At 43.5% G+C, this 27,021-nt stretch overlaps 1 protein-coding gene across 3 annotated transcripts in view; it reads left to right on the forward strand.

Annotated features, from left to right (window-relative positions):
* The first annotated feature begins 5,652 nt into the window (after nt 1–5,652).
* The window catches only part of LOC133453079 (SH3-containing GRB2-like protein 3-interacting protein 1), a 43,221-nt gene continuing 21,852 nt past the window's right edge, over nt 5,653–27,021 (forward strand). For 2 of the 3 annotated variants that reach the window (XM_061732938.1, XM_061732939.1), the window contains exons 1-3: nt 24,602–24,771; nt 25,976–25,987; nt 26,400–26,443. Coding sequence is in view for 1 of the 3 variants with exons in the window: in XM_061732940.1 (XP_061588924.1) it covers nt 5,790–5,799; nt 17,678–17,738; nt 18,022–18,067; nt 21,243–21,299; nt 22,886–22,943; nt 24,596–24,771; nt 25,976–25,987; nt 26,432–26,443 (432 nt within the window). In the remaining 2 variants the exon portion in view is untranslated. Of the gene's footprint in view, nt 5,800–17,677; nt 17,739–18,021; nt 18,068–21,242; nt 21,300–22,885; nt 22,944–24,595; nt 24,772–25,975; nt 25,988–26,399; nt 26,444–27,021 lie in introns of those variants that run through there. The other variant, XM_061732940.1, reaches the window with a different exon arrangement.

The following is a 27,021-nucleotide window of genomic DNA, read 5'->3' on the forward strand; positions in this document are numbered from 1 at the left end:
GAACGACGTGTGGTCTCTTCCTTTCACGGCAACAGATATCATCTCAGCTGATTTTGAACACACTGAGCTATCCAGGGCCATGAGGGCTTGTTTTCTGGCTGAATCCTTTTTGCATTGATGCAGCAGATTTCCTGATACTTTCAGACTCATTGTAAAGACACACCGAGGCCAGTCACCATCACCTTATCACTGCACCTCATCAATGGCTTTTACTGCACCCATCACCTACCTCTATTACACCGCTCTGCTGTTCCATTCAGCCTCCACTAAAAGGAGATTAGATAGAAAACAAATCTGCCTTCCATTCCCTCCTTTCACCGGCTCTTTTTGGTCTTGATTATTAATTCAATTCAATTCAATTCAATTTTATTTATATAGCGTCTAATACAGTGGTTCTTAACCTGGGTTCGATCGAACCCTAGGGGTTCGGTGAGTCGGTCTCAGGGGTTCGGTGGAGCCTCTGCCGCAGAGGTCCACCCCTCAGTCTAGTCTGCAGTTACCTGAGCTGCTCATGTGAAACAGGTATCTCATGGGTGAGGAGCTGGATGGTCCAAAACTATTTTATTTGCTAAATTGATCCAACGAAAAATAATTAAAAACCGTGCTTATTAATCACAAAACACAGGTTAATCATCATGACCAAATCTGCTCCGACCCGGTGTTTCAGTATCAGCGCAGACAGACTGCAGCTTCGCCTGAATTATGGTTCCGCGTTAAATCGACGGCGTAGGGTCGCGTTGCGTTGTGCGTCGCCGCGTACCCTCCGCCGTCGGTTCTGCGTTGGTGTGACGCGGAACCATAAATAAGCCTAGGCGGATTTATGGTTATGGTTCCCGGGAGCAAGGGCTCTGGCGGTTGATGTTGATCCAGGACCAAACTTGTTAAGGAGCATCAAACTCACTCTTATCTACGCGGAAATTAACGCTAAAATATAAAGTAGGCGTCCCAAAGTGTGATCTATGGTGAAATAGGAAACTGAAGATGTGTACGCTGTATGAGTAGGCTGTTCCCACTGTTCCCTCCACTTCTGCAGCGCAGCTTTAGCCCCGCCCCCTGCAGGCGTCAACAGTACCTGCCGCTTTCAGTGTGAATCCACCAAGCAGCGAGATGCTGGCGTCGGGACGCCCGTGACGCTTTCAGTGTGAACGCAGGGTTAGTGGGCACAGTAATTGAAAGCGTCCTGCTCTGGGATTTCCTACCGGTCCGCTTTGAGGTCGCTGGTTTATGCAGCAGAGTGAGACCTCCCTCTCAGACCGCTTAATTAATTTAGTCATTTCCTGATATTTTATTTTTTACTAAAGAAGGGTTCGGTGAATGAGCATATGAAACTGGTGGGGTTCGGTGCCTCCAACAAGGTTAAGAACCACTGGTCTAATACAACAAGAGTTGTCTCCAGACGCTTTCCAGAGACCCAGAACATGAACGGGGGACCCTCCTGCTGAAGACCAGACTTATTATTAAAACATATCATTCAAGCATGCACGATGCTCCACGGACTCCTGCCCCCAAGAAACCCCAGGCCATTTTATCAAGTCTGGTGTTTGTTTAACATTCAAAAGCATCATCTTACGGTTCAGTAACCAACCAAAATGACGACAGAAACCCTCCTCTTGTGTCAGACGGAAGTCTATCCGTGTCTCCCTTAGAGGACCTTAGGGGACTCTTTCTCTCCTAACATTTTACTGTCAGGTACTGAGCAAAAAGAAGACGTGTGCCTTACAAAGGGAGCATCTTATCAAGCGAGCGTCTAACTTCTACTCCCAGAAGTGCACGGATTCAGACCCAGACGATTCAGACCCAGAGGTGCACGGATTCAGACCCAGACGTGCACGGATTCAGACCCAGACGATTCAGACCCAGAGTTGCACGGATTCAGACCCAGACGATTCAGACCCAGAGTTGCACGGATTCAGACCCAGACGATTCAGACCCAGAAGTGCACGGATTCAGACCCAGAAGTGCACGGATTCAGACCCAGACGTGCACGGATTCAGACCCAGACGTGCACGGATTCAGACCCAGAGGATTCAGACCCAGAATGAACAGATTCAGACCCAGACGATTCAGACCCAGAAGAAGTTCACGGATTCAGATCTAGACGTTCACAGATTCAGACCCAGAAGTAAATGGATTCAGACCCAGAAGTGCACGGATTCAGACCCAGAAGTGCACGGATTCAGACCCAGACGTGCACGGATTCAGACCTAGAAGTGCACGGATTCAGACCTAGAAGTGCACGGATTCAGACCCAGAAGTGCACGGATTCAGACCCAGAAGTGCACGGATTCAGACCCAGAAGTGCACGGATTCAGACCCAGACGTGCACGGATTCAGACCTAGAAGTGCACGGATTCAGACCTAGAAGTGCACGGATTCAGACCTAGAAGTGCACGGATTCAGACCCAGAAGTGCACGGATTCAGACCCAGACGTGCACGGATTCAGACCCAGAAGTGCACGGATTCAGACCCAGACGTGCACGGATTCAGACCTAGAAGTGCACGGATTCAGACCTAGAAGTGCACGGATTCAGACCCAGAATGAACAGATTCAGACCCAGAAGTGCACGGATTCAGACCTAGAAGTGCACGGATTCAGACCTAGAAGTGCACGGATTCAGACCCAGACGTGCACGGATTCAGACCCAGACGTGCACGGATTCAGACCTAGAAGTGCACGGATTCAGATCTAGACGTTCACAGATTCAGACCCAGAAGTAAATGGATTCAGACCCAGACGTGCACGGATTCAGACCTAGAAGTGCACGGATTCAGACCTAGAAGTGCACGGATTCAGACCCAGACGTGCACGGATTCAGACCCAGACGTGCACGGATTCAGACCCAGAAGTGCACGGATTCAGACCCAGAAGTGCACGGATTCAGACCCAGACGTGCACGGATTCAGACCTAGAAGTGCACGGATTCAGACCCAGACGTGCACGGATTCAGACCCAGAAGTGCACGGATTCAGACCTAGAAGTGCACGGATTCAGACCCAGAAGTGCACGGATTCAGACCCAGACGTGCACGGATTCAGACCCAGAAGTGCACGGATTCAGACCTAGAAGTGCACGGATTCAGACTCAGAAGTGCACGGATTCAGACCCAGAAGTTCACAGATTCAGACCCAGACGTGCACGGATTCAGACCCAGACGTGCACGGATTCAGACCCAGAAGTTCACAGATTCAGACCCAGACGTGCACGGATTCAGACCCAGACGTGCACAGATTCAGACCCAGAAGTGCACGGATTCAGACCCAGACGTGCACGGATTCAGACCTAGAAGTGCACGGATTCAGACCTAGAAGTGCACGGATTCAGACCCAGACGTGCACGGATTCAGACCCAGACGTGCACGGATTCAGACCCAGAAGTGCACGGATTCAGACCTAGAAGTGCACGGATTCAGACCCAGAAGTGCACGGATTCAGACCCAGACGTGCACGGATTCAGACCCAGACGTGCACGGATTCAGACCCAGAAGTGCACGGATTCAGACCCAGAAGTGCACGGATTCAGACCTAGAAGTGCACGGATTCAGACTCAGAAGTGCACGGATTCAGACCCAGAAGTTCACAGATTCAGACCCAGACGTGCACGGATTCAGACCCAGACGTGCACGGATTCAGACCCAGAAGTGCACGGATTCAGACCCAGAAGTGCACGGATTCAGACCCAGACGTGCACGGATTCAGACCTAGAAGTGCACGGATTCAGACCCAGAAGTGCACGGATTCAGACCCAGACGTGCACGGATTCAGACCTAGAAGTGCACGGATTCAGACCCAGAAGTGCACGGATTCAGACCCAGAAGTGCACGGATTCAGACCCAGACGTGCACGGATTCAGACCCAGAAGTGCACGGATTCAGACCTAGAAGTGCACGGATTCAGACCCAGAAGTGCACGGATTCAGACCCAGAAGTGCACGGATTCAGACCCAGACGTGCACGGATTCAGACCTAGAAGTGCACGGATTCAGACCTAGAAGTGCACGGATTCAGACCTAGAAGTGCACGGATTCAGACCCAGAAGTGCACGGATTCAGACCCAGACGTGCACGGATTCAGACCCAGACGTGCACGGATTCAGACCCAGAAGTGCACGGATTCAGACCCAGACGTGCACGGATTCAGACCTAGAAGTGCACGGATTCAGACCTAGAAGTGCACGGATTCAGACCCAGAACGAACAGATTCAGACCCAGAAGTGCACGGATTCAGACCTAGAAGTGCACGGATTCAGACCTAGAAGTGCACGGATTCAGACCCAGACGTGCACGGATTCAGACCCAGACGTGCACGGATTCAGACCCAGAAGTGCACGGATTCAGACCCAGAAGTGCACGGATTCAGATCTAGACGTTCACAGATTCAGACCCAGAAGTAAATGGATTCAGACCCAGACGTGCACGGATTCAGACCTAGAAGTGCACGGATTCAGACCTAGAAGTGCACGGATTCAGACCCAGACGTGCACGGATTCAGACCCAGACGTGCACGGATTCAGACCCAGAAGTGCACGGATTCAGACCCAGAAGTGCACGGATTCAGACCCAGAAGTGCACGGATTCAGACCCAGACGTGCACGGATTCAGACCTAGAAGTGCACGGATTCAGACCCAGAAGTGCACGGATTCAGACCCAGACGTGCACGGATTCAGACCCAGACGTGCACGGATTCAGACCCAGAAGTGCACGGATTCAGACCTAGAAGTGCACGGATTCAGACCCAGAAGTGCACGGATTCAGACCCAGACGTGCACGGATTCAGACCCAGACGTGCACGGATTCAGACCCAGAAGTGCACGGATTCAGACCTAGAAGTGCACGGATTCAGACTCAGAAGTGCACGGATTCAGACCCAGAAGTTCACAGATTCAGACCCAGACGTGCACGGATTCAGACCTAGAAGTGCATTCAGACGTCAGACCCAGAAGTGCACGGATTCAGACCTAGAAGTGCACGGATTCAGACCCAGAAGTGCACGGATTCAGACCCAGAAGTGCACGGATTCAGATCCAGAAGTGCAGGGACGCAGCCCTGCCTGACGTGTGTGTTGTGCAGCATGTGTGTTGTGCAGCATGTGTGTTGTGCAGCATGCAGCCAGGGCTGTCATGTGTGTTGTGCAGCATGTGTGTTGTGCAGCATGCAGCCAGGGCTGTCATGTGTGTGCTGTGCAGCATGCAGCCAGGGCAGCCAGGGCTGTCGGCTCAGGGAAGCTGCTCAGCCATCAGGGGGCAGCGGCCACGTGACCGCGGCTGCAGGGATTGGTTTAGTGCAGATGTGACATCACAGAGCCCCCCCTCCCCCCTCCCTCCTCATCCTCCTCATCCTCCTCCTCCTCCTCCCAGGCTCTCTCTCTGCTCCTGGCCGCTCCTCTACCGCTCTGTATTGCTGTGTTTTTTCTCTCCCCTCCCTCAGCATCCCCTCCTCCCGGAGATGGCGTGCGTCAGAGCTGCTCGGGCATCTGGGGCCTGAAGTGCACGGAGAGGACCAGAGAGGACCCCCGTCCTCAGCGGCTGGCGTCATTATAATTGCTGTTATCTGTTCTCCCTGCCCACCCCCACCTTCTCCACCGGTGCTGCAGGACATCCACGCCGCGCAGCGCGCACCGCGCACCGCGCACCGCGCACCGCGGGGATCTGTGCGGGGATCTGTGCGGGGATCTGTGCGGGGATCCGTGCGGGGCCAGCCATGCCCTGCCCAGGCGCCCTCTGAGCGGCCAGATCTCTCCTCCTCTGTCGCCTGCTGCACCGGAGAGCAGCGTAGGATGAGAATCTGCCATCATGATGCAAGGTACACCCTCCGATCAGCGCCGATCCTCCGTTTCGGTTCATGTTTCATTCATTTCTCACGTGTTTTCGTGCGTCCTGCTCGGGCCACGGGAGCGTGAGAGTGCAGGGACGGATCTGTCATGATAAAGTCCTGCCGTGCGTGACAGGTGCAGTGTCAGTGTGTGTATGTGTGTGTGTACTAGGCAGATTTAATTGAAAGGAGAAAGTGACAGCATGTTATCTTGTGGCCGGGACACGTGACTGCTCTCAGAGATGGAGCTGGTCCTCTCAGGGAGGGATGCTGCGCCTAAAGGTGGCAGGCATGCAGGCGGAGGATGTGGAGAGCATCCCAAACTAAGATGGAGGAGGTAAATCTTACACATAGCCCTGTCTATGAATATGCAGGGGCCTGATCAAGCATTTAGGCCCGTGTGGATGATGGAGGCTGGCTATTATTAGCCAAAGGCCTGCAGTCAGCCTGCCATGATACCGTTCACAAGCAGGATGAAATCCATACTCAGTGCAGATGTCACAACCTTGGGCAGCTTTATGTTCCCAGCTGTAGCATAGTCAGAGGTGGTAGTAACGAGTTACATTTACTCCGTTACATTTGCTTGAGTAAGTTTTGGGAAATGTTGTACTTTTAGGAGTAGTTTTGAATCACTATACTTTTTACTTTTACTTGAGTAGATTTGTGAAGAAGAAACTGTTCCTCTTACTCCGCTACATACGCATCAATCTCATGACATCACTGGGTGATTCTTTGGGAAATATGTTTGTTTTTGCATGTTTTGTCACATTTACACAGGCTCAAACACACACAGAGTTTCTATGAGTTCATGGACTTGTTCTAGTTCTGCCTGGTTAAAAAAGAAAAGTACAAAGGCTTGAAATGTTGTGCTACTTGTGCTTAATTTATTTTTTTATTCTGTTATTTTATTTATTTTATTATTTATTAAAGTACTTGAATTTACTTTAAAGTTATTTTAATTTAAGCTATTTTTTATTAATTTTAATTTATTTTATTATTTAATTGATTTAATTTGCCTGAAGATGATTATTTTGTACTTTTGTCTGTTTGAATGGTTGTGTTAAAAAAATAAATCAGACATTACTCAACAGTTACTCAGTACTTGAGTAGTTTTTTCACCAAGTACTTTTTTACTTTTACTCAAGTAATTATTTGGATGACTACTTTTTACTTCTACTTGAGTCATATTATTCTGAAGTAACAGTACTTTTACTTGAGTACAATTTTTGGCTCCTCTACCCAGCTCTGAGCATAGTTGCTATCCAGTGGTGTCCAGTTGTGTTCGGACAGCAATCATCGCTTCTATCTTGAAAACATGCCTTTTAATGTTGGATTATTTTTAATGACAACATTCTTTGGTGAAAATGACACCAACTTTTCCCCCTGTGCTCGGTTAGTTTGGAGCTGTGATTTACGGAGATTGTCAGGTCTTCCTTGGTAAATTGTTTAATTTCGCTTTATACATCCCCAAAAAAAATGTGCCATTGTTGAGTGCAGTTGCCTAAAGTATGGTAATCAAATCCTCTGTGTGAGTGGGTGGCAGTAGCTAATGACCTTATAATCTAATTCTAATACAACAGTGCATGCAAGAGTTGGAGGTGGTGAAATATGCATAACTGTAAACTGAAACTTGCCTCAAAAAAAGATGATTGGAAACTTACAGGTTACATACGGCTGTTCTGATATCAAGATCCGAGATCTATCACAAGATTCACTAAATATGTGGGATGATCATCAGAGTTAACCTCATCCATGAGCTTATCCGTGACATGTGACGTATACGTCCACTTTGTTTTTCTCTATGCTCCATTTTAGCTGCATTTATTTAATTCTGATTCAGTTTTTATTGTAATTTGAGCTCATAATTACACACCGTTGCAGGCGCACAAAAGTTGTTCTCAATTCAAGAATGATACTGGATCAGGTGTGCAAACCCCAGGTATCGGTATCAACATCCATGCTGAAAAACTGGAATCTGTGTGTCCTTACTGTGCAAGTCTTGGGCACCCTTAGTTTTATTGCTGTTCATGGTTTTAATGACCTTCCACGTTTATTGTTTAGCCTCTTTATTGAGGTTTAAAAAGAAAATACAGCTGTGATATTAGGTAGACCCGTTAAACACAAACCTGTGTTTAGTATGACCTCCCTCAGAACCAAATACAGATTTAACCTCTAAGGAGACTATCCCATACAGACGTTTGCATGTTGAAATCCCGTTTGATTTAGGTTTTACATTTATTTTCTGGTTCTATCTTAAATTATGTAACACTGTCACTTTACTAGATTTCTCATTTAGTCAGCCATCCAGATTTGCAGGGTGCTGTGACATCACAGACCCAGATCAGAGAAGAATTATTCATCTTACCTGTCGTTTTGGCGTTTTTTGATTCGACCCCGTTATTTTCCCAGGAGGAAAAATGGGTGTTTAACGACTCGGGGGTGGCGCTACGTAACCCGGCGGCCTGCTGTCTGCGTGGTCGGCCTCGTTGGCTTCACCCACATCAGACGGGCTGAAATGTCCATGACCCCAGTTCTGTTTCTTGCACGGCCGCGGCCGCTCATTCTAGTGCTGATCACGGTTCTGTAATGTGCTGACTCATGACTAGGGCTGAAACGATTCCTTGAATAATTCGAGTAATTCGATTACAAAAAATGATCGAGGAATTTTCTCTGCCTCGAGGAAACATTTATATTTGCAGCTCAAAGCAGGTATTTCACCCGGACTACGTTTAACGCGTCACAGCGCGCTGACGCCACGCACGTAAAGGAAGAAGAAAGAGGCGGCAGATTTGTTTGGTTTTTGTAACATGCCATGCTCAGGCATATATATATATATATATATATATATATATATATATATATATATATATATATATATATATATATATATATACATACATATATATACATATATATACATATATATACATATATATATATATATATATATATATATATATATATATATATATATATATATATATATATATATATATATATATATCTATGTGTTCAGGCAGTCTGCAATGGCCCAGACGGGAGACACATGAACTCAGTGCTTAACTTTTATTTTTAATCCACTCTATATTCTTCTGGTCCGTTCTCCTATATGTTCCCCCTGTAACCCGGTACATACATAGGTTCCTCTAAACATCTGTTCCCACTACAGTTTTAACTAAAAGAAAATGTGTTCCAATACAGCAGGTCTCATCATTTTATTTTGAACACTGCCAAAACTCAAAATCTTATACTTTAACTTAAAACTTAACTAGAACTTAAAATTTGCTTGACACAAATGAAAGTTCAATTGAAACACGTGGGAAAAACACCTAACCTTTTAAGTGATGTGTGTTATCAGGTGTAATGGCATTTTTAGGTTAGAAATAAGAACATTTCTTGGTAAGATCCTTAGTTTTTTGAGTGAAGGCAGTGAATTTGGTCAAGTAGAAGTAAAAAGTAGTCATCCAAATAATTACTTGAGTAAAACTAAAAAAGTACTTGGTGAAAAAACTACTCAAGTACTGAGTAACTGTTGAGTAACGTCTGATTTATTTTTTTAACACAACCATTCAAACAGACAAAAGTACAAAATAATCATCTTCAGGCAAATTAAATCAATAAAATAATAACATTAATTAAAATTAATAAAAAATAGCTTGAATTAAAATAAGCTTAAAGTAAATTCAAGTACTTTAGTAAATAATAAAATAAATAAAATAACAGAATAAAAAAATAAATTAAGCACAAGTAGCACAAAATTTCAAGCCTTTGTACTTTTCTTTTTTAACCAGGCAGAACTAGAACAAACATGAACTCATAGAAACTCTGTGTGTGTTTGAGTCTGTGTAAATGTGACAAAACAAACATTTTTCCCAAAGAATCACTCAGTGATGTCATGAGATTGACGCGTACGTGGATAAAAGTGATAAAAGAAAAATAACAGCTCAACGTAGCCTAATGTAGCGGAGTAAGAGGAACAGTTTCTCCTTCACAAATCTACTCAAGTAAAAGTAAAAAGTATAGTGATTCAAAACTACTCCTAAAAGTACAACATTAGTAAATGTAATGGAGTAAATGTAACTCGTTACTACCCACCTCGGTTCCAGTTGCAGCTAACGCAGAACTGTTTGGAAATTAACTGGCAGGAACTTAAATCCAATTTAAGACAAGGTATCTACTTCTGTTCAAACAACGGTGGACAGCAAGTTGCGTGATCCAAGTTAGACGTCCCACAGAAGGAAATAAATCGTCTATCAGTGATTTACTGGTGTAAAAGATCAGCATTAATGGGGATTAGGTTGTCGGGTTCTAGAGCAAAACGCTCCAGGTTTCAAGGTGGCTGTGAAAAAAAGAAAGATGGCAAAAAAGAGAGATATGTGAGATGTTTGAAGGGTTGCAGGTGAAGCTTTATTTTCTGCTCTTTCTTGTTCCGGGTTGAGATGCTGCTGCTCATGTGCAGCGTTCGCTACTGTCCTGAAGCCCTTTATTGCTCCTTTAAGGTTCTCATGTCACCCTGAGCGTTTAGCTGCAGCTGCTGGTGAAGGTGAGCAGCGGCAAGAGAACGGCTGAAGCAACGATTTCAAAGTGGACCAGGATGGAATACGTATTTCTTTTTCTTTTAAATACTATTCTTATACAGATATCATGAAAAGGTTTACTGCGATTGTTCAAATTTGCAGCTATTAAGTGTACGGACGAAGGACAAGACGTGCTTTTATGTTTGAAAACCCGTAGATTGAACACTTGGTCTCATATCTCAGACGTCTGCGTTTTCTCAAACATATCTGAGAACTTCACTTAATAATTTAAAACATTAAAAGGCTGGAGACAAGGGATATACCACAAGTTTGTATAATTTAACCAACACTTAATGCTTTAGTGAATTATTAAGATTAAGGCCTTTATATCTTTAAAGGGGAATAATAAATCACATTATGTAAAACAAACAAGAACAAACGTAGTGAAGAAAAGTAAAGCAGGCTAGCAGTGTGAGGTCAAAGGTATAGAGCAAAATATGTGCTAACATTTCAAACCTATAAACTGAGACAGAGAAGAGCACAACATAGCAGCGTTTGGAGCTGGTATCTTTAATTACTGGGGTCCCGATGTTTAATGAGGCTCTCCTCGGGCTACGTCTGGAACTGGCTTACAGAAGCAACACTTCTGCTTGATGTGCAGCTCTGCGTTGCTGTGGAGCCGGCCGACCTGAAGGGACACGTGAGCTCAGCGTGCATCACGTTCCATATCAGGCTTGAGAGCGGGCCTTTAACTCGCCTCACTCCACGGTGCGGGAGCGTCCGGCCGAGGCAGAGCCGGGGAGCAGGACTGGCCAGCAGTCCAGCTAATGCACCACCAGATCTGACGTGTTCAGTGGCCAGACGCCTTTGTTCATGCTGCACTGAGCCCTGACATTTACGGGACAAAGTTTCTTGTAGGTTTTCAGTTAAAGCGTGGTTATTTAAAACCTCAAAAAACCCTAAACCAGCCACACAGGAACTTTTGTGTTCACAATAGAACAGTATACCTTTTTTTAAGCATACTACACTTTTTTATGTTTTACAATAAATAATAATAATAATACATTTTATTTATAGGGCGCCTTTCATGGCACTCAAAGTCGCCGTACAACATCAAATAAAATTGATAAAATAATTAAGACAGACTCATAAAATGTAAACAGACTGCACAGAACCCGTAACAGAGCAGCCACAAACAGGAGGAACATCAGGTAACATATGCCAGTTTGAAGATGTGGGTTTTGAGCAGGGACTTGAAACGGGAGAAGGAGTCAGTGTTCCTGAGGTCAGGGGGGAGGGAGTTCCAGAGATGAGGGGGAGAGTGGCTGAAAGCTCTAGACCCCATGGTGGACAGACGGACTGGGGGGACGGTGAGGGTGATGGAAGAGGCAGACCTGAGAGACCGGGTGGGGACATTGATGTGAAGGAGGTCAGAGAGGTTTGGGGGAGCGAGGTTGTGGATGGCCTTAAATGTATGGAGGAGGATTTTGAAGTTGATCCGGTGTTTGATGGGGAGCCAGTGGAGTTGGTGTAGAATGGGAGTGATGTGACTGGTGGAAGGTGTCCTGGTGATGATGCGGGCTGCAGTGTTCTGAACCAGTCTGAGTTTATGGAGGAGTTTGTGCAGGAGACCAAGAAGAAGGGAGTTACAGTAATCCAGGCGGGAGGTGACAAGGGAGTGTACCAGGATTGCGGCGCTGTTGGGAGTGAGTGAAGGGCGGAGGCGGTTGATGTTACGGAGATGGAAGTAGGCGGACCGGATGGTGTTGTTGATGTGGGTGTGGAATGATAGACTCTTGACCTGAGGGGAGCGGGAGACCGAGGAGTTGTCTATGGTAAGGGTGAAACTCACTATTTAGTGAGGGTGGACCTAGAGCCAATGAGGACTACCTCAGTTTTGTCACTGTTTAGCTTGAGGAAATTGGAGGAAAACCATGATTTGATTTCCTGCAAACAGGCACAGAGGGAGGAGGGTGGGAAGGTGGAAGTGGGTTTGGAGGAAAAGTAGAGCTGGGTGTAGTCCGCGTAGCAGTGGAAGTGGATGTTGAATTTACGGAAGATTTGACCAAGTGGGAGGAGATAAATGGTAAAGAGGATAGGGCCAAGGACAGAGCCCTGGGGGACACCGGAGGAGAGGGGGGATGGATGGGAAGTGAAGGATTTCAGATGACAAGGTCTGTCGAAGTAGATTTTCAAATCAGATGTTTACTTGTGTTTTAATCAACATTGTCATTAAAAGTGTTTATTAGCAGCGAGATTCACTGCCAGTCCAAACAGAAGTCACACGGACGAACTTCAGCTTTGACCGTAGCACATGTTCGCTTTGGGACCGATAAACTTCTGCAGTCACAACACTTATTTCCAGCCAGAGTTGTGTTAACTTCCCACCAAGATCTTGTTGATTAGGGATGGGAATCGAGAAGCGGTTCTTGTTCAGAACCCATTCCCAGTGTTTCAATTCCTTGGACTTGTTTGCAAAATTTGCAAACGATTCCCTTTTCGATTCCAGTGAGCACGAATGACATATCACAGCGAGCAGTAAACATGGCGCCCAAGCAATACAAACGCTCGAAAGTCTGGTTACATTTCAGTAAGAAAGACGACAACAGGGCAACTTACGAAAGGGAGGAAATACTACCAACATGCAAAAACAGTTGCGCACACAGCAGCAATAACAATCATTGAATGCAGCAGCAACATTAGCATGTCCCAGGCTAGTAATACAATAATAATACACTACTTGTACATACTGATTTTGACAGAATGTAGTATGTCAAAATCAGTATGTACAAGTAGTGTAGTCAGTTATAAGCAATCTGTGCTCGTATCTTTAATTACTGGGGTCCCGATGTTTAATAAGGCTCTCGTCACTGATTTGAAAAAAAGCAAGGCCCACCAACATGGCGGCAAAAAGAGAAAATTTGACAGCGAAGAAAAATGTTTGAGATGCATTCAGGGGCAGAGTCTGCCATGCGAAAAAACTGTGTCAACTGGTAGGATTGGGTTTGTTGATCCAATCCTAGAGGCTTCTGTCAAGAAGACACCATCCAGGGCACCATGGAAAAAATATGTGATGGTGGAGAGGAAGAGGTTGCCAAGACGCCATACCCCAGTTTTTACTTGGAATGACTCTGACCGGAGTTCTCCTGCGAGGACTCTGGCGTACATCCCATTGTGTAGTTGTTTCAGGATGGAAAAGAACTTGGGTGGTACCCCAAGTTTGGAGAGTTGTTTCCAGAGTAACTCATGGTCGACGGTGTCGAAGGCTTTGCTGAGGTCTATAAAGGCAATGTACAGGTTTTGCACTGCTCCCCGCTCTTTTCCATTAGCTGTTTCAGGATGAAGACTATATCTGAGGTGGATCTGGTCTTCTGGAAGGCGCACTGTGTCCCTGCAAGAACAACTTCTGTTGAGCATAATCTTTGCCAGGATTTTCCTTGTGATAGAGAGGAGAGAGATTCCATGACTATTCCCACAGATCGCTCTGTCGCCTTTGCGTTTATAGATGACGGTCATGTTGGCGTCCTGCCCGTCCTGGGGCAGGGTCTCATGCTCCCAGATCTGTGAGATCATAAGGTGGAGGCGGCGTGCTAGGCAGTTTATCGAGGATGCGGGGGTCACTGCGGTTGGTGCTGTTGAGTTTGAATGAATGAATGAAGTTTATTCAGTCATGACAACACAAAACACAACACCAAAAAAAAACATTGTGCACAGCATTAACATTTCACACAAAACCACAAATGTGTTGAACAATGACTGAAAAGCCATAGGCAGAAGCAAACTGCTTATAAAGGCTTATCCTTTATTACCAACTTTCTTTTTGTGGCTACCGACCTCCAGAAAACCAAAAAGACAATAGAAAAGCAAAGAAACAACAGAAAAGCAAATAAACATTTACAGATAGTCAATCGCACTTATAAGCTTCAAAAATATCTTTACAAACCATTTTCTTAAAAACCAAAAGAGAATGACATGTTTTTAAATGTATGTTGGCATCATTCCAGAATTTAACTCCAGTAATGGAGACTCGTCTCCTTTTCATACCTTTTTTTAGCTTTTTGCACAGTGAAATTGCAGACACCTCTAAGATTATAGGGAGTCTCCTGAATTGAAAAGAACCTCTGTATTGAGTCAGGGAGCATTTTAGATTTTGCTCTGAACATAATTTGCATGATTTTATAATAAAACAAATCATAAAATTTAATAACATGAGAATTTAGAAAAAGTGGATCTGTGTGAGTGTAGTAATCAGCCTTATTGATGATACGTATGTTTTGAAGTGCCCAACGATCAAGGATCCCATCACGGCCCTTAAAAAGAGTGGATCCGTCAGCAGAGCAGACAGGGGCAAGCGCAGATATTAGATGGTGTCGTAGCAGCCCTGGTTGTTGTTGCAGTCTGCCAGATGTTGGATCTCCTGAGCCTTCTGAACCCACCAGGAGTCTTCCATGACGTGGAGGGCACGTTGGGTCTCAGCTCTCACTACACCGAAGGAGGATTTCAGGATTGGACAGGAGAGCTTTATGAGCTTGATGTCTGGAGTAAAGAAGTGACTGTATGTTGGCTATGTTGCAGTCAAACCCGACCTGCTGACGTTTTCTTGATGGACCAAGTGCCTCTGACTAGGCCTGTGTTGAAAAAATCAATTTTCCGATTCTAAATCTAAATTCTCATATTAATTCCTAAAAATCGATTTGTATGTCTAAAGATTTTTTTCGTCATTACATTACAACTTTTGATATTTTTTGGTTTATGCCCAAAAAAGGAATGTTTTGTTGGACACAAGAATAACTGGTGTCATTTTTTTGCCTTTAAATATGTTTAAAGGTATGAAAACATTCACGTTTTCAGTTATAATTGCATAAATTGTCTATATTTCATTACTTTATATACTGTCTTGGGGTTACATTTGCATAAAATGCTAAAAACCAAATTCTCAAAAATGTAAAACCGAAATAGTACATAAATGGAAAAAATTAAAACAGAATGTGGAAAAAAATAAAACCGATTTCATACTATTTCTGTTTACTGCACTGGATCTGTCTGATAATTCTGACCCACCATGTTTCTGAAAGCAGTTCTATCAGCATTCTGGGAGCTGATTGGTCCTTACAGCATCATTAGCTGCCAATACCTGCTGTTGAATCTCCATTTAATACTAGTATTAATATGTTGCATAACTACACGGTCATATAATTCATGCAACAGCTCAAAAAACTGTTTTAATAACACAAACCCAAATCAATATCGGAATCGGATCGAATCAAATCTAATCGATTCTGAATCTTAAGAATCGGAATCGAATCGATTCTTGACATTTGTATGGATCCCCAGCCCTACTCTGATGTAGATGTCATGACACCAGTCAGTGGGATCCTCCAGGATCTGGTCAGGTTTTGCTGCAAGGAGCCGTCGGAGATTGTCTCTGGTGGCAGCGCTATTGAGGGCTGTGCAGTTAAAGCTTTCTATTAGAGGCTTTCTTCAGACAACAGGGTTGGATGTTCATGCGGAGCTTGGATCTGACCATGAGATGGTCCGTCCAACATTGGGCTCCATGCATGGCTCGGGCGCTAGTGACGTCACATCTGTCCCTTTGACCAATAATCACATAGTCCAGCTGCCGGTGCTTGGAGCGAGGGTGCTGGCAGGTGGTTTTGGTGCCTGTTCTTCATCTGAAATGTGGTGTTGGTGATGACCAGGTGGGGTTCTGCACAGAGGGAGAGGAGTCGTAGCCCGTTGGGATTCATTCCCCCCCCTCCGTGCTGACCAATAACCCGGTTCTATACCAGATGATCTGTGATCGGGTGTTGAAGTCTCCCATCAGCATGACTTTGAAGAAAAATGTTTGAGGTGCATTCAGAGGCAGAGTCTGCCATGGGAAAAAAAAACTGTTTCAACTGGTAGGATTGGGTTTTTTGATCTTCCAGACCTTATAGATCAGGGGTCGGCAACCCGCGGCTCTAGAGCCGCATGTGGCTCTATAGCGCTGCCCCAGTGGCTCCTGGAGCTTTTTCAAAAATGTTTGACCTTTTTTTTCCTTTTTTATCTTTTTTTCCTTCTTTTTTTCCTTTTTCTTATTTTTTTCCTTTTTTCTTCTTTTTTTCTTCCTTTCGCCTTTCCTTTTTAATCTGGACATTTCAACTTTTTTCTCGAAATTTCAACTTTTTTCTTGAAATTTTGACTTTTTTCTAGACATTTCGACTTTTTTCTCAACATTTCAACTTTTTTTCGACTTTTTTCTCGAGATTGTACTTCGACATTAATCTCGACATTTCGACTTTTTTCTCGACATTTCGACTTCTTTTTCAACATTTCGACTTTTTTCACGAAATTTCAACTTTTTTCTCGACATTTCAACTTTTTTCTCAACAATTCGACTTTTTTCTCGAGGTTGTACTTCAACATTAATCTCGACATTTCGACTTTTTTCTCGAAATTTTGACTTTTTTCTTGAAATTTTGACTTTTTTCTCAACATTTCGACTTTTTTTTCGACTTTTTTCTCGAGGTTGTACTTCAACATTACGACTTTGTTCCTCGACATTACGACTTTTTTCTCGAAGTGCATAATGAAAAAAAAAAATCTTCCCCCAGTTATAACTAATATAGATACATCAGCATGTGCTGCCTTCATTCTAAGGCTGATACAAGACATTTTTTGCGGCTCCAGACATATTTGTTTTTTGTGTTTTTTTGTGTTTTTGGTCCAATACGGCTCTTTCAACATTTTGGGTTGCAGACCCCTGGTCTAGATCTACATTCACACAAAGTGGTATACAAGATCATTGTTGTGAGTATATCAACTTTCTGTCAGTAACTTTATTTATTGACTGAACAGTTAATGAGTTGTCATTTTCTTCCATTGTGAACCACATCTTTCACTTTCTTTAGTTTTATTGATGACAACTATCTAAAAATAAACACCCAGGTAAAGCTGTTCTTGCTGATCAGAGTTTAGGTTGTTCTCACGATATATATACAACTGTTTCCTCCTCGGTCTCTTAAACTCTCCCTCAGCCTGAGGAACAACAAATTATCTCTCCACCCCCCCTCAATCTTCCTAATGAATTGGTCTCATTGATCAATCTCATGTGAGTTTCCTTTCCAAGGAAGAGATTCTTAGGAGGATTGCATCATCCTCATGTAATGCAGAGGCCTTTACCTTATGACTGGGGTCTGGTCCAAATTAATGCATTCATTTAAATAAGGATCTTGGACTCTGTATTTCCTCTGATTTACCTCCACGGCTCTCGTGTTATTCACGTTTATGGCCCTTGACTTTCTATCAGGCCCTAAGGATGGGATTTCATTTCCATGTTGTTCTCCTTCTTGTCTCATTTTTCCCACATTTAGGACTGAAAAAACGAACCAGGAAAGCCTTGGGCTTACGAAAGAAAGACAAGGACACGGACACGTGAGTTTGTCCCCACACTCACAAACACTGCCCTTAACAATCGCATTAGTCTGAGTGTGAATGAAACCCGGGCGCTCTAGTGACGCCGTCTGAAACAACTGATGAGATTAAGACAATATTTAAATGTAGAAAAGTGTTTTTCTGAGTGTAAATATGCGCATTAGGCATGTTGCAGCACTTTCAAATGATTAAAAGCAAGGCCCGCCTCCAGAGATCACAGATGTATTGATTATTCCCACTCCTCTTGCGTGTTTACTTCTTTCCTTCTCCATGTTCCTGACAGGAGCTCACCTGACAGAGAGGGGAGTGGAAGTGGAAAGAGAAGCAGCGTAAGTATATTTTAGCCTCAGATTGTTATTATTATGTTTTAAAGGGGACATATCATTTAAAATATTTTCTGGACTATAAGCCGCACCTGAATATACGCAACCGCTCTATTTAAAAAAAAATAACTTAAAAAAGATATACAAGCTGCACCTGCATACAAGCCGCATCCGCTCTATTTAAAAAAACAACATATGCAAGCTGCAGATATTTATGTTGTTAGATTAGACATTTACTACATGTACAGAAGGATTTTGAACTGTAAATGATGTACATGTTTGTACCTAAATAGATTCTTTCCTAACAGTGTTTTTTAACACGGCAGCAACTTTGCTGATTAAAACGGGACAGAACCAAGAGAAAATAACCAGTATTTATTTATCTGTTTATCTGTTTGAAATCTGCTTCTACTTCTATCTGCTAAAGAAGAAGTAGCGTATTCTTCTTTGCATTTATTTTGTCTTAGTTTTTATTCTAATTCCAGTTAAAGCGCCCCGAGCGGTGGAAGAAAAATCCACAGAATAGCTGCACCTTTGTATAAGCTGCACGGTTGAAAACCTATGAAAAAAGTAGCGGCTTATAGTCCAGAAAATACGGTATATATATTTGCACTTGTCATCATATATTTGGGGGGGGTAAAGTGAATTCCGGCTCCGAGGTGTTGACATCACTCAACCTTCGGCTTAGTTTCGGAGTGAAACGTCGGACTTAAATCAGACTGGAGTCATCCAGCTTTCCCATTTACCTCCACAGACGTGCGTTGCTCGCTGTGCTATCAAATGACGCTTTCCCACTAGTACCTACTCAGCTCTACTGGTTTCTTTTCCATAACAATTCAGTATCTGGAGAAGTAGGAGGTTGGAGAGAAGCTGCTGTGACGTATTTGATTGTGTATCTAAACGGAGAAGACAACAACACTAAAGATGTAGAACCTGGAGGAGATGATAGATGTGCTGCTGGATCTGTGGCTTGTGTTTGATATCAAGTTAAAAAATGAGAGTGAGAGAAACTTCAAGCGGCAATGTTTTTTTTTAAACATTGTGTTTGTCTCGATGCTGCTGAAAAGTCAGCTGGAGCCGTGAGCAGCTATGAAGAGACAGAGCTCCTGGTAGATCTGGTCGTTCCTTATCTCTGTCTAGATCCCTTTTTAATTCTCTCCTCAGCACCAGGTTTATGAACATCCTAACCTCAGAGTTGGATCATGAAACAGGGCTGCACATAATTATTTTGGTCTGGTGCTCAGAGGAGCCCCTGGATATGTGACTTGGGGCTCCAAAAACGCGGTGACCCGTCTCGCCGGATCGATAAAAGAGGGATGCAGGAATAAGTTATAGGCAAAACAATATTTATTCACTTATAAAGATGAATTAACAAATTATGGTGCGTGTTAGTCTGTAGAGTCAGTATAAAAGTTACAGTTTTTATCGGCCAGATTGGGATGCTCATGGCATATTTTGCACAGAAATAAAGAATAATAATAGAAATAAAGGACGCCCCGATTTCAGCAGCGCAGGAGCCAAAAAAAACCCAAAACTTCTAAACTGCATAAAAATGTGTTTATTTTATATGAAAAAACGTGTTCCTTAATAGCATTGAACTTGCATGACTGTACAGACAGCCAACCATATATTAGCTGAAATAGCCTCCTATGCTATGTATGTCCACATCAGCCAAGGTGTAGAATATAGCTACAGGTGAAGAATATGGTGTAAAAGTTAATTTATTTCAATAATTCAATTAGAATATGGTGTAAAAGTTAACTTATTTCAATAATTCAACTAGAATATGGTGTAAAAGTTAACTTATTTCAATAATTCAACTAGAATTTGGTGTAAAGGTTAATTTATTTCAATAATTCAACTAGAATATGGTGTAAAAGTTAATTTATTTCAAAATTCAACTAGAATATGGTGTAAAAGTTAATTTATTTCAATAATTCAACTAGAATATGGTGTAAAAGTTAATCTATTTCAATAATTCAACTTAAAAGGTGAAACTAATATATTACCTAGTCTTATTACATGCAAAGCAAGATATGTTGAACCTTTATTTGTTATAATTTTGATGATGGAATTGTTTATTGATTTCATAAAATATTCTCTAATTATTTTTTATTTGGGGTTTTCATAAACTGTGAGCCATAATCAGAGAGCAGCGTCTTGCTGGCGCAGGTAACTGCTGCACGCAGTGACGGACACTGGCTGATTTATGGTTCCGCGTTGCACCAACGCAGAGCTTACGGGGTAGGATACGCGGGAGCGCGAACGTACGGTACGCGTCGCCGCGTAACATCATGCAGCCACTTCTCGGCGAACACACGTTTTCTGTTCGTTTCGGGTAGTGGTTCAGTTTGGCGTCTCTTTGTAGTTGGTGGTGGTGGAACACCAAAATAATGACTTAATGGCGCTTGCTTCTTGGACATTTTGACGAGACGTGTCGGGGTTTGCTCAGTAAAGCTGATCCTTACCTCTCTTCCTGCCCAACGAGCATGGAGGGGGAGTAAGGGCGCGCTGTGATTGGCCAGTACCAACTTTGAGTGGCGGTTCTGGGGAAAAGCTCTCCCAATAGATTTTTTATTATTAGTATTCTGGTCTGGCCACAACCAATAATATGAGCCCCAGCTGTTGGTACGCAAAAGCGCTTCGCAGCACAAGATTGACAGCGCACTGTGGATTTTGACGGCGCATGCGCTCTGGCGGCCCACTTATGTGCAGCCCTGATCATGAAACAGACTTTTGCGCTGCCATTGCCTGTTGAATAAAATGAACAAGTCAGAGTCTCTTTCTCTGATTTCTTCCTCCTGACTCAGACGTCTGACTCCAACCCCCTTAGAACCTCGGCAGAATAGATACAGAAAAGTATCTACTCGGCACGTTAGACCCCTAGTGGGAAAGAACCAAACTGACTGGAGGCGAGTGGAGTCGGGCTGAGTAGGTCCTGGTGTAAGAGCGCCAAAAGTGGACGGGAGAAAGCGGTGAAATGACCTTTAGATAAGGGTCAACCTGCAGGAGAGGAGGGTGGAGTGGCTGACTCCATCCCTGAAACCAAAGCTGTCAGGACACGACAAAGAGACACTTTTGTCCTGTATCTTTATGATATTTTGACCAAATATGACCAAATACTATCACAGTCTTTATGTTATTCTTCTTTAATGATGTGATGTTTACTTTTTCTTGCCAGAGAAGAGCCAACGGGGCTCCTAACGGGTTTTATGGGGAGATCGACTGGGACAGATATGTGAGTATCCCGAGCTTATGCCTTTTTAGGGCCCGAGCACTTACAGTGCGAATGCCCTATTGTATCTGTAGGAATGTTTCTTTATTTTTCCTTCTTCTGACGAAAGGAGGGCCTTTTTTCCCCCTAAACGTGCCCAAAAAGTCACCAAATTTTGCACGCAAGCCAGGCCTGGCGAAAAATTCTATATTTAATGGTTTGCATTAATGGGCGTGGCAAAATGGCTCAACAGCGCCCCCTTGAAAACTTTGTGCCTCAAGCCCCACGATACGGTTTGACGTACATGCACGGAAATCGCTACACACCTGTATCAGTACACAACTTAAAGAAAAGTCTCTTGGCGACATGGCCGAAACCGAACAGGAAGTCAGCCATTTTGAATTAATCGTGTCACTTTGGCGCAATTTATGCCATTCCTTCGGCAGTTAATACGGCCCGAACCGTAACGTGCACCCAGGTGTGTTATACATCAAAATGTGCGTCTACATCCTGCGGCAACGCGCATTACTTTTCTCTTTCAAAAGCATTACCCTGGCGACGCTAGACGCCAAAAAGCGCGCCCACCCTTCATCTGGTTGGTTCAGACAGAAAAAAACTTTGTGCCTCAAGCCCCATAATACGGTTTGACGTACATGAATGAAAATCGCTACACACCTGTATCATGTCGCAACTAAAAGAAAAGTCTCTTGGCGCCATGGCCGAAACCGAACAGGAAGTCGGCCATTTTGAACATTCTGAATTAATCACGTAATTTTGGAGCAATTTATGCCATTCCTTTAGCAGTTAATACGGCCCGAACCGTAACGTGCACCCAGGTGTGTTATACATCAAAATGTGCGTCTCCATCCTGCGACTACGCGCATTACTTTTCTCTTTCAAAAGTGTTACCGTGGCGACGCTAGACGCCAAAAAGCGCACCCCCCTTCATCTGATTGGTCCATATTTGATAGTTCCCCAAAAGTCACCAAATTTTGCATGCAAGCCAGGCCTGGCGATTAATTTGATATTTCATGGTTTGCATTAATGGCCGTGGCCTAACGGCTCAACAGCGCCCCCTACAATACTTTTCTCTGCTATAACTTTTGAATGGTTTGACATAAAGAGTCGTGGGTGGTGTCATGGGACTCTGTATTGAGTCCTTGACCATAATTGGTGAAAATTAGCCCCGCCCCTTCTTCTGATTGGTTGTCCCTATTTTCTGCTATAACTTTTGGATGGTTTGATATAGGAAGTCGTGAGTGGTGTTGTTTCTGATATGCTTGTGGGGGACGGTGGCCATGAGTGCGAGGGCCCGTTCATCGCTGCTTGCAGCTTTAATTTTTTTTGTGATCAACTGTTTTTTATTATTTTGTTGATGCATACAATTAAATTGAACAAATAAGCACGGAATTGTATAGCAAAAACCTTTCAATCACCAGTCAGCATGAAACGCTGACTCTCCCTCGTTTATGTGTCGTACTTACTGGGCTGGTGTGGGAATCCAGCGACAGCTGCAGGCCTGCGACGCGGCTAGGAATCTAAAGTCCATGTCTTTATGCAGCGCTAAGGGGCTGGAAGTGACTGTGGGTGGTGTTGTTCTCCGTCCGCAGGCCTCTCCCGACGTGGACGAGGAAGGCTTCAGCCTCAGGCCCGGCACCGAAGATGATGATATCCTTTAATCAGAGGAGAAGCTGCAGTCTTGGGACTCGTTGCCTGCAAAACTATCAACGTGTTTGTCTCGGTGACTCATTGCTCGAGTAGTAAAGAGGCTAAAAATCAATAATAGCTACATGTGTGTGTCCCTGCACAAGCAGAGAGACAAAGGAGGGACGGGAGAGACGGACAGACGTGTTGATTCGTGCCTGGTTGTCACTGAGCCCGTCTCCTCATGAGTTCAGGGGGTTTTAAGCAGTACTCCAGTTGTAAAAAAAAATCAGGGGGGATGGTGGGTTTTATCATATGGGGACAGATAATTTGTGCTGATTACAAATAATATGATATATTACAAATAATAGCAGTGACCAAAACACCTGCAGAAATACTGCAGGAATGACATAGCAGCAGTTAAATGCAGCCTTCTGTAAGCTTTAAATATCCACTGGGCTTACATCAAATACATCAAAACACAACAATAAAAAACACTTTTCTGAACTTATCAATATGACTCTGTCCTTCACAGGATAAGTAACATGGATCACTGCAAAAACTCACAATCTTAACAAGAATATTTGTCTTATTTCTAGTTAAAATGTCTCATTTTAGTAAAGAAAATCTCATTACACTTAAAACAAGACTCATCACTGGAAAAAACAACAATTTTCACCTGTTTCAAGTAGATTTTCACTTAAAATAAGTAGAAAAATCTGTGGAACAAGATTTTTTTGCTTGTAATAAGAAGATAAATCTTGTCCCACTGGCAGATTTTCCTACTTATTTCAAGTGAAAATTTACTTGAAACAGGTGAAAATTGTCAAATAACAAGTTATTTTTCTGGTAATGAGTTTTGTTGTAAGTGTAATGAGATTTTTTGACTAAAAATGAGACATTTTAACTAGAAATAAGACCAATATTCCTGGTAAGATTTGGGGTTTTTGCAGTGTGTACCTGCTTATCCCTTCTTAGGGTCACGGTGGGCTGCTGGAGCCTAAGAGATGATTTTGGAGATGCAAATGTATTTTAAAAAATTGTTTCAGGTGCAGTATTTTAACTTGTAAATCAATTTTTTTACAATATAAACATGCAACACAGTCCAAAAAGGTTGCTGCAGGACCAGTTAAGTGCTATTAAGCATATTTATACTTATACGGTTCATAATATCATGAAGCAATTCAAGGAATCTGCAGTCATTTCAGTGTGTAAAGGTCACAAACCTCATCGAAAGATTTTTTTGCTTGTAGATAAATGTTGTCCCACTGGCAGATTTTCCTTCTTATTTCAAGTGAAAATGTACTTGAAACAGGTGAAAATTGTCAAATAAGTTATTTTTCTGGTGATGACTCTAAATGTTGAAATAGCAGTAAAACCACATTCATTGATGAAATGACATAAGGGATGGAAAGGAGGGATGACAGTTTTACAGGGGGGATGATTTTGACTGTTTTTATTTCAGGGGGAGATGCCGTCCCCCCTCATCCCCCCTCAACTCCAGTACTGGTTTTAAGGTGTTGCTCCTGCAGGTATCGGCAGGTAGACGGCTGAGCTGGACCCGCAGAGACTGACGTCACCTCCGTGCAGGACGATGGAGCCGAGACGAAGCAGGACACGGCAGACGGGCTCTCTTTCTTTATGCTGAAGAGGTTTGACCTTGACCAAATGTTCACCAGCCGCCAAAGAGAGGCACTTCTTCTCCTCCAGCGACTCGGAGGAGGACGAGGACACCAAGAAGAAGTTCAAAATCAAGATCAAGCCGCTGGTGGCGGAGAGCGCGAGGTGTGTCCCTCCCTCCATGGACGAGCTGAAGGCCTCGGTGGGGGGCCTGGCGCTCTCGCCCTCCCTGGTGAGCACCGCTAATCTCACAGCTATTAACCAGCCACGCCGTCTCCTTTTATATCAGGGGTCGGCAACCCGCGGCTCTAGAGCCGCTTGCAGCTCTTTAGCGCCGCCCAAGTGGCTCCCTGGAGCTTTTTCAAAAATGTTTGACCTTTTTTTTCCTTTTTTTCCTTCTTTTTTTCCTTTTTCTTATTTTTTTCCTTTTTCTTATTTTTTTCATTTTTTCTTCTTTTTTTCTCCTTTTTTCTTCCTTTCGCCTTTCCTTTTTATTCTGGACATTTCGACTTTTTTCTCTAAAACATTCGACTTTTTTTCTCGCGATTGTACTTCAACATTAATCTCGACCTTTCGAAATTTTGACTTTTTTCTCGACATTTCGACTTTTTTCTCGACATTTCGACTTCTTTCTCAACATTTCCACTTTTTTCACGAAATTTCAACTTTTTTCTCAACAATTCGACTTTTTTTCTCGCGATTGTACTTCAACATTAATCTTGACCTTTCGAAATTTTGACTTTTTTCTCGACAATTTGACTTTTTTCTCGAAATTGTACTTCAACATTAATCTCGAAATTTCGACATTTCGACTTTTTTCTCGACATTTCGACTTCTTTCTCAACATTTCGACTTTTTTCTCGAGATTGTACTTCAACATTAATCTCGACATTTCGAAATTTTGACTTTTTTCTCGACATTTCGAGTTTTTTCTCAACATTTCGATTTTTTTTTTCGACTTTTTTCGCGATATTGTACTTCAACATTAATTTCAACATTTCGACTTTTTTCTCTACATTTCGACTTCTTTCTCAACATTTCGACTTTTTTCACGAAATTTCAACTTTTTTCTCGACATTTTGACTTTTTTCTCAACTATTCGACTTTTTTCTCGAGATTGTACTTCAACATTAATCTCGACATTACGACTTCTTTCTCGACATTACGACTTTTTTGCTCGAAGTGCATAATGAAAAAAAAAATCTTCCCCCAGTTCTAACTAATATAGAAACATGCAGCACGTGTTGCCTTCATTCTAAGGCTTATACAAGACTTTTCATTTTTTGCGGTTCCAGACATATTTGTTTTTCGTGTTTTTGGTCCAATACGGCCCTTTCAACATTTTGGGTTGCCGACCCCTGTTTTATATCATTTGGTATCTATTTAAGGCTCTTTCTGCTTTTGTCTCCTCTTGCCACTCATCCACTGTCTTGCAGAAGAGAAGTCCGGTAAGCCTGTCACGCATTTCCACCACCTCGCCCCCCACAGAGCGATGGCATGTGGACTATCTTTGTGCTCTTCTCTCCTTTTTTGTTTGCACGTAGTTTCATTTAAGCCTTACAAACGTCTGTCGTTTCCTGTTAAGTCACAGCTTTACTTGAACCTGTCTGGCAAAGCATCTGCGTTGCGTAATGCAAAGTAAACATAACACAACTGCATCTGCAAAAACCAATCGGTGTGGTTGCAGCGGTGCGTCAGTGCGCGTGGATCGTAGGTGATCCCCGCACCGCCCGCATGGTTTTCAGGGTGTTATGTCCTCATGTTGCATTATCGGAGCTTTGCGGTCAAAGTAAAGAAAGCGGTGTGTACAGTTTTAGTAGGTGTCCATTTGACTGATTTGTCACTCACTCTCTGACCCAGGTCTGTTCTCTCTTCCTTTTTGCTGGTCTCAGAGACGCAGTCCGGTGAGTTTCTCACTCCATCTGCTGGCTGGCAGCCCCAAACACAGCTCTCTAGTCTCAGCGGGTTGACCCACTTTAACATGTGTGCTGCACAAATGTGCAACGCTCAGTTGTGATTTTGCAAGTATTCAAACCTTTGTATTTTTATAACACATGCAATCCTGGCTAAACATGGGGGGAGTGATTCAAATGACTTCATTCAAAGGGGACATGTTAGAAAGAAAAGTCACGTTGATGTTTGTACAGCAGCAACCAACGATGCAGAAGATCCGACCCCTTTGTCACAGTCGGCCCGAGGTCTGAGAGTTTTATGTGAAGATTTAAAAGGGCGCTGTGACATCACAGATTCAGATCAGAGTTGAATTATTCAGCTTCCCCGACGTCATCCGCTCCCAGTTTCACATCGTGCGTCACTAGGAGGTAGAACAAGAATGCAACGCCGCTATCAAAAGAGGCGAGCGACTCCTGCAAAGACATGGTTGAATACGAGCAGCGACTGAACTGCACATCTGTGGTGTTCACAGCAAAACATCTGGCCTAGCGTCTCAGTCACGTCACAGAGGTTTCATTCATTTCAGAAA

The sequence above is a fragment of the Cololabis saira genome, chromosome 10 (genome assembly GCF_033807715.1).
Source record: "Cololabis saira isolate AMF1-May2022 chromosome 10, fColSai1.1, whole genome shotgun sequence".
Classification (NCBI taxonomy): Eukaryota; Metazoa; Chordata; class Actinopteri; order Beloniformes; family Belonidae; genus Cololabis; species Cololabis saira.